Source organism: Tigriopus californicus, chromosome 1 (genome assembly GCF_007210705.1).
Source record: "Tigriopus californicus strain San Diego chromosome 1, Tcal_SD_v2.1, whole genome shotgun sequence".
Classification (NCBI taxonomy): Eukaryota; Metazoa; Arthropoda; class Copepoda; order Harpacticoida; family Harpacticidae; genus Tigriopus; species Tigriopus californicus.
Window position 1 is genome coordinate 13,830,159 of NC_081440.1, and position 11,404 is coordinate 13,841,562.

Here is an 11,404-nt window from a genome sequence, read left to right on the forward strand (position 1 = left end):
GCCTTCCTGACTCTGGCCTCCGATACCTTCAGTTCATTGGAGAGGCACATCATGCCGGCTGAGGGGTCCTTAACAATTTTTACCTTAAAGTGTCCAACAAACTCCTTTGACTGCTTCTTGTTGGGCCTTATTGGATCTCTTTGTCGTCCAATGTCTTCCTCACAGCATAGAGATATAGGTTCTGGAGATGTTGATGACCTTTATATAACTGAAATTGAGACTCCAGCGTAGAGCAAATCAGAAATTTGATGCTTCTTTGCCAATTCAGACTCCGTTTTCAATTTTATCGCAAAGATTACCCGATGTTATCGTTGAGCTAGTTTATCCACTTTCCAACAAAAGAAACCGTAGATCTCTAGCTAACCAAGAAAGCGGGAAATTAAAATTCTACTGAGTGTTCAAGTTTTGCTCCCTCACCCTGTATTTGTTCAAATGTCACTTTAAGTCACCCCTTTCTCAACCCATGTCTGAATACGTCACATCAGTCATTTTTCAAAATTGAGTTATTTCTCTTTTGAATGAAAGGAAACTATCAAAAATGTATGGTGGCATCCTAATTTTGGGCATTTTGACAAGTGAGAATTTAGACAAATTTTGCAGCCAACTCGCGATCTCGGGATCTTTTTTTATTTGTTATGGTTCNGGGAAATTAAAATTCTACTGAGGGTTCTAATTTTGCTCCTTCACCCTGTATTTGTTCAGAAGTCAATTTAAGTCACCCCTTTCTCAACCCCTGTCTGAATACGTCACGCCAGTCATTTTTCAAAATTGGGTTATTTCTCTTTTGAATGAAAGGAAACTATCAAAATTGTATGGTGGCATCCTAATTTTGGGCATTTTGAAAAGTGAGAATTTAGACAAACATTGCAGCCAACTCGTGATCTCGGGATCTTTTTTATTTGTTTATGGTTCGATTTGTCACGGGCTTTTCTAAACACTACAGTGAATGTAATCCCCAATACTATTGCAATGAAAGGTGATATTTCGTCTATCTTTTACCTTTTAATCTTTATATGATAGATGTTCTGCCAATAAATTTGATTTGACAGACCGAGCTAGTCCTCACACTGGGTTGGGTTGATCTGGAATGCTATTGAAAAAATTGTCCAAATTTGACTTGAAAATTACTGCCGGATCAACAATGTTTAGGTATGCCTTACAAATATTAGAAGGAAGCACATTAAACGTTGAAGGAGCCCGAGAAAGAAGAGAGGTAGATAAGGCAGTTGATAGCAGAAGCTTTGATGGAAGAATGATTTTTTTTCTTTTTGCCTCATTTCGCGTTTAAACAAATCTTTATGACGAGTTACGAGTACGAGCACGAGTACGAGCACGAGTAACCAAGAGCAGAAAGACCAAGAGAGTGTTCCACTCTACGATCACTGGAATTATGTGGTCTATGACAGAAACAATCGCGATAATTGTATTGAAGCAAAAATGAATAAGAAAGTGATTTCAAAATTTCAGGGGATAACATAACTTCGGGCAGTATTAAAGGCCATGTAAAAAAAGGCCATCCCGGAAATCCAACGGGACGAAATTTTCGATAAGCAGGTGGGATTTGCCCAACCCTGCTAGAATGGACCCTAAAACCTGGGTTGGGACAAAGCTTATGCATGCTCTTGAAAAACTGAAATATCACATATTTTTGGTACCTTCCGTGAACACTGTACCACCTGTTGCACCCGTTCCCATTTCTGGACGTAATTACATTGGGCCGCGTGAGGGATTTTGTTGCAGACCTCGCCAAAACAGACATGAAAGCCAATGATATCAAAAAATTGGTCGCCGCTGCCCATGGCCCTTCTGCCATGACCATTGGGCAAATATTTAAGATCGTGGCCTCTGTTAAGGCTGGTGAGGACACGGATGACAAAAGGCATCAAACCCCCCAGAAATGGGTCCGGACTCCGGAGCTTATCGTTGCTGTTAGCAAATATGTGGATGAGGATCGCAGTGTAACCAACAAGCAACTTGCCAGTGAGTTTGATCTCTGCCATGGAACTATTGAAAATATTCTCCACCTTGATCTTGGCCTTGTAAAGAAGTCGGCAAGATGGGTGCCCAAGCTCCTCTCTCAAGACCTGAAAGCTGCGCGAGTCCTGTGTGACAAAGGCTTCAAAAAACTCCATTTCAACCATGGAGAAGCATTTTTGAGGTCCGTAATAACCATGGATGAATCTGCAGTGTCCTTTCACACACCTGAGACCATGGAGCAGTCCAAGTAATGCCTAAAAAGGCACACCAGGGCCGACAAAGGCCCGAGTCCACGCTTCACGAAAAAACCAGCTGTTTATTGCCTTTTTCAACTATAATGGCATGGCCATGGGCACCGGAGTTGATTCCGCCAACATCATTGATGTCATGGGAAGGTTTTTGAAAGTTTTGACGAAGAAACGACCAGAATTATTGAAAAATGGGTGGCATTTGCATTGAGACAATGCGCCCGTTCACACCGCCAAGACCACGGTGGAATACTTGGCCACCCAGAGCATCAAAGTGATCCCCCCCTGCCTATTCCCCAGATCTTGCCTCAGCAGACATCTTTTTGTTTCCAACTGTTAAAGGACGACTGTTTTGACGGCAATGCCTTCAAAACTGACTGGGAACGGATGGTTGGTGCCATCCCTAAAGAGGACTTTGCCAAGGCGTTCCAGAAGTGGGTGGAACGATGGAACAAGTGCATCCAGCTCGAGGGGGATTATGTTGAGAAAATTTAAAATATACATTTTTTTTCTAGTCAAATAGAGTGCCACAAATGAAGGACTTTCATTTGTTTTTTGACATCACCAACATCAATCCCAACATGTGTCATCGCTCCCAACATACCTCTTAATGTTCATAGTGAAACACGTTTGCACTTTTGCAAACTTGCTGAATTCATTGGCGCCCAAGTGGGTGAAGCATATTCAAGATGTGGCTGAACAAACGACTTGTACAGAGATAGCATCGTGATGCTATCCAACCACACATTTGAAAAGCTTTACCAACTTTCAATTGGATATGCCCATCGAACTTTCCATTATTTTGGAGGATTACACCTAAATCTTTCATGGACGAGACCTGCTCAATATCTTGACCTCCATTATCAATGGGTGGTGTTTAAAAGGAGTTGACCCAAAGGTGATTGAGCGGAATTTCTTTCCGTTCAAGGCCATATTACTCTCGGCGACCCAAGAGTAGATTCGATTTAGGCTACTGGAATCTTGGCCATTCCTACTACAAACTAACTTAGTGTTGTCAGTATAAGAATACAGACTGGCAGTAATCTTAAGGATCTAATTGAATTTTCAACTTTCGAGAGCGAGTTGTGCTCGTTGTGCTAAATTCGCACTACATTTTTCCTTGAATTGCTTTTCCTTCACATGGCTAAAAGTCCTTCTGTATAAACAGAACAAGCCCTAACTCAGCTCTGTTTTAACAAGTGCGTCTTTTAATTGTACAAACCTCTTCCAGGAAGAAGGAAGAATCACAAAACCTGTTGAGCGGAAACTTTGAAAAAAAAAATACGAAACTTGACTTTTGATATTCACCCAACCTTTTGAACTTTCAAAGTTGAATTGAAATCCAGAGCTACAGAATTCCTCACTCAAAGAAGCATTTCAGCCGCGCAACCTCCTTGAACAATTGCAAAGCTAGACAGACATTGACGTGAGGAATCAGGAAATGTGGATATTTCTTATCCACAATCTACAATCCCTACAACTACAATCCCATTTGATTCTTAGACGCAATGATATGGAAATGATTTTAATCAACGACATGTCCCTGATATCTCCCACTTAAACATTTTTATTTAAGATGTCGCCAATGAAAACACTTATGACATTTAAGGTATTTGAAATAAATCCAAGTCACGTCATCATTTCTATCAGGGTTCAGAGATATCAACTCTCAAACGTTCAATTTGACTCATGACAACAAAAAAGAATGCGGCCATTAATGCCTCTAGAGTTTAGATGAAAGCCATTTCAAGTAAGTTAAACTCTCATTAATTCTATTAATTACACTAGATGGACAAACCTTCGAGTGCACGTTCCTACAACTAACAGCAGGCTCGGAGAATCTTTTCTAACCCTGGCATTATTTTGACAATCTCTCCACACACAACCAAAGCCATATAAATGGAGGAGCTAGATACATAGGCGGATTTTCCCTCTCTTCCAGAGAGTGATTGTGTTTAGCTCTCATCTAGCCTGCGCATTCTGTGAAGTCACCTGTCTAACGCGGTGGGTGATAGTTGGAGAAAGGGAAGAATCTTTGTTCTCAAGACGTAGGTAGTCCTTGGCCTGAAAAAGTATCAATCATCGAATGCCATTTGTTTTGAGAGGGTTCCTTATGAGTTAGAGCATTGATATTTGCCGATCTAAAATGTACCTCGTTTACTGTCCTGAGGGGCGTCACAGGATGGTTTTTCATTTCTTTTTTATTCGAGAGGTGCTACATCGCCTCAGCATCATTAAACTTTTATTGCCATTAATGATTCAATGTCAATGTTTTGTACCTAAATATGTCTAGATGTTTTTTTCAATCTAATTCTATCTCTGATACATCACAACCCTTGCTTGGTCAGTCTGATTTTGAGTGATAAATAAGAAAAGATAAATCTTGAAATCTTGAACTATGGCTCAACCAAACCATCTTGAACCATTATTGAACGGCCTCGAAAACCCCATGTCTAGCTGTCGATCTGTCCATCGGATTTCCAAGTTCCCGAAGTTACCCCATTGAATCAAGTGAGTCTAGCGTGCGAGCCGACATTCACCTGGCCAAAGCTGACGACCACAATCCAGAGAAAGTGAACCCGCTCAAACGAGATAAGACCCTAATCCCTGGGGCCGCCGACCATGTCCCATCCCCGCCCTAATCTGGGTTAGGTCCGTTGGGAACCTTGCCTGCGATTCAACATGCCACTGCCGGAGGTCATGAAGCCAAGCTTGAGCCCGAACTCGTCCGGAGGCGGTGCTTCGTCCAGCTCGTCGTCCCTCAAAGAGAAGCTGGATTTCTTCAAACGCAAAGTGTCCAATAGCCGGTCCGGACCCGCTCCTCCCGTGGAAGAGACGCCCGTGGTCCCGCCCTTGGGTGAGCTGGAGCCGCCTGAGGCCCATGGGGCGGAGCTTCTGGCGGATGAAGAGGTGTTTCTGTCGGCCTGTTCCTCGCTTTCACGGTCTTTGATCCAGTTCTTGCAAGATCAAAATGCGATGGGATACTTCGTACCCTATCTGGAAGCGCGAGATGCGCTCAATCTGGTCAAATTCTGGATGGATGTCCAAGGTAGGGCGGATCTGGAGGCTGATTGGAGACGGTAGAAGGCTGACCATAACCCGACTATTTGTTTTGTCCTTGACAGGTTTCAAGGCCATGGCCCTGCCCGGGATGAAGGCTCCAGTTCAGGCGACCGAATCTTCCCCTGTCCCTAACCATTTACCCACCGAAGGCAGTGTTGATTCGGGTTATGAGGCGTGTCCTCCCTCCACTCCCTTGGCCGATTCCGTCTCCCTTCATAGTAACAGTACCCATCCGCCGGAGGAGGAGGAGCACCCGTGGCGGGTGCGGACGCAGGATGCGGTCGAGATCTATCAGCGATACATAGCGCCCAATTGTCCGTTCCCCATTCCGCTTTCGAGTGAAGTGCGGCAAGAGATTGTGCAGGGGATTTGCACCGAGACGGGTTTGACCGGCTTTGACTGCTTCCAACCCGCCGAGAACTACATCTGTGACCTTTTGGAGCGGGAATATTATGGCGATTTCTTGCGCAGCGATTGCCATGCCAAGTATCAGGTGGATGTGCTCACTTCGGGCAATGTCCGGATGACGGACATTCTCCACGATGACACGCTCCTCTTTCACTTCATGGAGTTCATGGACAGTATTGGCCATCGGGACCTCTTGGAGTTCTGGATGGCCGCGAATAACTTCCGTCAGAACCACGATCATGGCGAGCATTTGGAAGGTGATGCCTTAGTCATCTATGAGCGGTTCATCTCCATGCAAGCCACATCCCCTTTAGGTAAGATATCGAACCGACGTCTCACCAAGGACAGGATGTTTGACGAGGATTTGACGCATGATCGTGATGTGGCATAGTGTAATCCTAAATGTCTGAAGTGTCCTTCTTACAGGTTTAAGCAATCCCATTCGAAGTCGAATTGAAGAAGCAATCTGCAGTGAAAGCGGTATTCAGTCCAATTGCTTTGACCCAGCCCTAATTTTGGTTATCCAGGCCTTGGAGCGCAAGTTTCTCAAGCCCTTCCTGGATTCCCCACTCTACCGAAACTACTTGTCAGAACTCCTCTCGAAAATTCAAACCGGTCCCTATGCCACCCCTCAATCATCCACCAAGAAAAAGAAGCTCTCCTTGTCCGGATTCCGCCGACGCTCGGGCTCCAATTCCAGTATGAGCACCACTTGTTCCTCCATGAACGAGGTGAACAGTATTTCCACTCATAACACTCTGTTAGCCTCGATGTCCAGGTCCAAGTCAGATTCTCATGGACATATTTCCAAAGGAGCCTACGCGTCCTCAATAAGCACGGGTTCGGTCGTGGATCTGGATCAACTTTGGCGGCTTCAAAAAAGTGGTGGAGTCCAAAACATCGGGGAGGTCGATCGGTTAGGGCGGTATAAGAGCCGCTATCAGCCTCTGGTGGAGAACGAAGAGAAAAAACAGACCATGAGCTCGAAATTGGGCCGGGCCATGAAGCGGTTGGTGCACTCGGACATTGACAAAATGAAAGAGGATATGGCTTGGCAAATGGCCGAAATGATTGTGAAAGATATCCTGGATGTGACCAAGCCGGATTTGAATGGTTGTGATACTAGTGTCTAGGAGGACAATAATAATGACCACGACGACGATGACAACGTTAATACTGACCTGACTTGTGATACCGCAAATATGAAGAAAAACTACAGCTCTCCGTCCTGATGAATTATAAACCCGTATGAAATAAGTGCCCTAGAAATCTACTTTTGCAGATGAGCGAACCCTTCCTTGACTGCGAAGTTTGACGTAGATGTACTGAGAGAGGATTGAAACAGTTTTATCTATTGCAAATTGATGTCAATGATGTCATTTTTATAAAGATATCTAGCCCCCAAGTTAAGTTTTACTTTTAAACGTTCAATCATAACGTCAGATTGCCCTAATCTAAATAATATCGAAACCCAATCATTCCTGATGAAATTCAATTTTCAACGAAGAATTGGATCCGATTTTACCACCAAATGTCTCAAGAAGATCAGAAACAGTCCAATCAAACTAGAATCAGGTCTAGAATGCCGTCCCGGATTGAAAAAGTTAGATTGTGATTAATCCATGAGCATAAAAATGCAAGGCCATTTATCAAAAGCTAACACCGTGTTTTGATCCCGATCTGTCGAACATGTGGCTAACAAGTCCATACCTCTGTCTCACTCTCCTCACTATTAACAAAGAAGTCTTGGGAGATTCCTCCACAAATTGCGTCTACGATGTGGATTGCTCGAACGAGTTCCACATTTGTCAATATGGATCATGTGTCCCAGATGTGCCCTGCAGATTCAATCTGGATTGCCAAGACGGCATCTGCCTCAAAGACCAATGCGTCTGGAAGCCTTGTCGTTTCAAGGACGATTGCCTTGAGGTTTGAGCTCTAAATCAGCTGTGGGGATTGACTTGGGATCCAATTTATGCATTTCTAGGGACAATCTTGTGGAACGGAGAGCAACATCTGTTCACCTGCCACCTGCCAAAATCGATTGGACTGCCCAAGTGGCCAAACTTGTAACCGGGTGAATCAATGTGACCGCGTCCAGTGCTGGAATGATGGCGAGTGCCCGGTTGATTTGTCCTGTCAATATGGCCAATGTGTCCCAATCTCGTGTGTCACAGGCTCTTCGGATTGCTCTGAAATGGCCAGAATTTGTGTTGATGACCGATGTGTTCGAAAGTCTTGTCAGCTCGACACGGATTGCCGAGTTGGCACAGAATATTGCCTTGGCTCTTTTTGTGCCATCGGTAAGAGGAGGAGTTGTCAAAGTATTTTGTGACTTAAATCTTCAAGGACAGCCGTTATTATGCTTTTATCTACTAAGATCCGGGCTGTCGCTTGTGCTCGAGTGAAAATGGGACAAACGAAGGATGGAATTCGTTCCAGGAAAATTCGAGGACCGTGGGTTCAGCTTTGGGCAACGTGCAATTGGAAAAAGATGATAATGAGGGATGTCAAAGCAGTCAGGTCTGTCAAAATGAGGTTGGAATTCTCCACTCTTGTGTTCAAGGTAAACAGGGTTAAGTTGAAGCTCAAGTGTTTTGGAAATATGCTTCAATGCTTTCCGATCCAAATATTAGGCAAATGCGTGGAACTGATCTGCGACAATCAATCCGATTGTCCTTCGCATCATACTTGCTTCAAAGGGACGTGCATTTTCCACGGAACTTGTCTGTTGAGCAATGACTGCCATCCTCAAGCCATTTGCACCAAAGGTCATTGCCACTTCAGTCATTGCAATCTCCACACCGATTGCTCAAAAGTATTTCCCAAACATTTCTTATGATATTCGCTTAAACAATCTAGGTCCAATTCTCGATCATACATTTAGGGGTTCTTGTGCTCACAAGAGTTCCAATGTGTTCCAAACAAATGCCAAACCAAGCAGGATTGTCCCGCAAATTTTGTGTGCCACGAAAATGGCCATTGTGAAAATGGCGGGTGTGCAGACGAGGCCGATTGTGCTCCCATCGGAGATTGCATTGAAGGCCACTGTCAGGAGATAAGTTGTACGGATGATGGCCAATGTCAAGCTCATCGATTTTGTTTGGAAGGCTTCTGTACTTTGGGCCCATGTCAAGATGTACGTGAATGCCAAGACGAGGAAGTCTGTCTTAGAGGATATTGTGTTCCAGGTGAAAACTATGTACAGATATGCTGAAAGTCTAAGGTGGGCGGTAAATCGTTGAAAGCGACTCTTGGCCAGGCCATAGATTTGTTAGACCAGGCTGGCCAGGATTTTTGCAGCCAGCGATGATAGCTCGAGCAAAATTGATGCTGAAAATATGTTCATTGGAATTCGAAAATGATAGAACAATGCTACTTTTTTTTTAAGAAAAGCATATTATTCTTGGTGGTCATAAAGGATTTCAGTTTTACAATTCAATTATATTTGGCACTCTTTGACAGGGTATGTTCAGGCAATATTTTGAAAATGATACTTTCAGAAAAAAAAATTGAAGAACTCAGAAATCTAAAGAAAAACCTCGCAGTAAAAATTGATGCTGTCGTGTGTATGATATTCTCCTAATTTTGATCCCTGAGACTTAAGAAGGGGACGCCAAGGTGACAAGTTTTATTTGGGCAAAAATGTAATTTCAGGATTTGAACAAGGTTTTTTTGCACCCAATTACAATTGTACTTATCGCCAAAAAAATGTTCTTCTTGGGTGAGATTAGATCGTAAAAATAAGATAAATTGCTTTTTTCATCGAGCATCATACTTCAAAGCGGACATTAGCAAGAGCTGCAATAAGTTTCTTTTACATAGAGCTCAATTGTTGTCACGCTTATGAAAAGTCGCTTTTTAATAAAAATTTTGGACACAACTGGACACTATTGACAGGCATGGCCAATTAATGGTTAAATTTAACTACCTTGCCAATTCATGCACTAATCATTAAAATGATGTAGCGCACTCAAATATGGCCATATCATTTTGAAAGAACTTACATGCAGTACATGTATTCGCTTAATCATGGGTTGAAACAAGACTTTCCTAATATCTGTGAAGTGCCTGCCTTGGTCACTACCACTCAATGCAGCGGGCAAACCAAATTCAACTAAAAAAATCAATAATAAGTGAAAAATGAATAGCATTCCAAGAGAACTTGAAGACTACTTCACTTTGAACACAAATAACACTTGCTAACAAGGGTTGTAGGCTTGAATAAATAGTATTACTTTGGAAAACTCCTTTTATACGTAAGATGACGTTGTTAGGGAAGAAAACTGTTTATGTTAAGTTATCGTGATTGTTCAGGAATAGCAAACACTTGGTAAGTCAGATGAAAAGATGCGTAACAATACCTCACAATCTTTGAATAAACTAGCTACCTAACTGCAATGCCTCTGGGCCAATTCTAGGAGTATCTGGTGCCTTCATTCATAACAAATGCAACTAACAAAGCGTGAAGAAAAAGAGGGCAAAATTGTGCACAACATCTGGTCATAATATTCCATCTTTTTTGCTGTCACTATCTAGGCATAAAAGTTTTCTCGATTCATGTCCCATCAATTGTTGGTTGACCCGAGCACCATGTTCTAAAATGCCTGACATATTTGTGAGCACCTCACCAAGTCGCCACACCATGTTGCAATCATCGTTTCAAAATTATAAAAAAAACAATATGCAATATCAAAGCAAATTTATCCAGATATTAACATTTTGAAATGATAAATATAAAAAGCTGGTTATTTTTGCATTTCTTTTGCACGTGGGCATTTTGAAATCAATCAAGGGGTAACAATCGGAACTTTGGTAACAGATACCGAAGGGATCTGATCTTGCTGAACAACCGAGACCTCCAATTCCGAGACTCGAAGAGAAGAACAAAGAGGCCTAAATTACGCTATCGGAGTTGTCCGTAACTAACGTTTTCTATATAGGTTGAGAGGACATGAAAGGAAGGGTGTATCGTATTCAATTTAAATGGCTAAATAAATGGCCACAAAAACTGCATTTTCAAATGGATATTCGTAAGAATGAATAGATCGTGTATGAAAACCTTTTTTGAGCTCTATTATGGGTTATATTGTCTATCGCATGGGTTTAAGCTTTCTCACTCGGGTTTCTCGAATATCAATAAGAAGCGCATTTTAAGATGAGGCGTCACGATCCACCGTTCCAAAGGGTTATCTTATTTGCCTTTTCACTACCTAATATGTACTTTCTTTTTTTTTGCCTTTTTAGACCCCTTATGTATTTGTCCTAAAACCTCAGAAGACAAAGATGCTAACTACAAACACTATCGTCAGTCACTTCAAGAGGTCGAGGAAGCCCTTGAATCTCAGCCCCAATTTCTGCTCTAACAGCCTCAGTTGTTCATTGGAGCTCTTCTGCAGACCAATTGAAAGATTCAAAACCAACCCGAGGGTGGATTAAAAGTTTGAATTATATGACCCTGATCTGCTCAACTTTACCTAGTCGTCATTATTTGATTCGAGGTGCATAACTTTCAGTTAAGCTTAAATGCCAGGACGGTTATGGAAAGCATCGTCTTGATTGATGGGAAGATCCTGTCAGGTTATCATTTCCAATTCATTTTTTGCACATTCCACGACGAGATGATTACAAAATATCACCCACAAAAATGCTTGGCGGTATCCTCGGCCCCTTAATCAGTGATGAGCGACTTCTTGACTAGTCAGTTT

General features: G+C 42.6%; 1 protein-coding gene across 1 annotated transcript; it reads left to right on the forward strand.

The window, feature by feature from the left end:
- Positions 1–4,587: 4,587 nt before the first annotated feature.
- On the forward strand, positions 4,588–11,167 carry LOC131880219 (A-kinase anchor protein 10, mitochondrial-like). The gene is made up of 8 exons (XM_059226791.1): positions 4,588–5,274; positions 5,351–6,010; positions 6,123–7,625; positions 7,684–7,999; positions 8,077–8,262; positions 8,333–8,514; positions 8,584–8,887; positions 10,944–11,167. Exons 1-3 carry the CDS (start codon positions 4,908–4,910, stop codon positions 6,827–6,829), a joined length of 1,734 nt encoding a protein of 577 aa, XP_059082774.1. The 5' UTR covers positions 4,588–4,907; the 3' UTR covers positions 6,830–7,625; positions 7,684–7,999; positions 8,077–8,262; positions 8,333–8,514; positions 8,584–8,887; positions 10,944–11,167.
- Positions 11,168–11,404: the final 237 nt, after the last annotated feature.

Coding starts and splice junctions, on each gene's coding strand:
- LOC131880219 (XM_059226791.1), top strand. CDS start 4,908: ATGCCACTGCCGGAGGTCATGAAGCCAAGCTTGAGCCCGAACTCGTCC. Junction 5,275..5,350: donor ATTCTGGATGGATGTCCAAG/GTAGGGCGGATC, acceptor TGTCCTTGACAG/GTTTCAAGGCCATGGCCCTG. Junction 6,011..6,122: donor GCAAGCCACATCCCCTTTAG/GTAAGATATCGA, acceptor TCCTTCTTACAG/GTTTAAGCAATCCCATTCGA.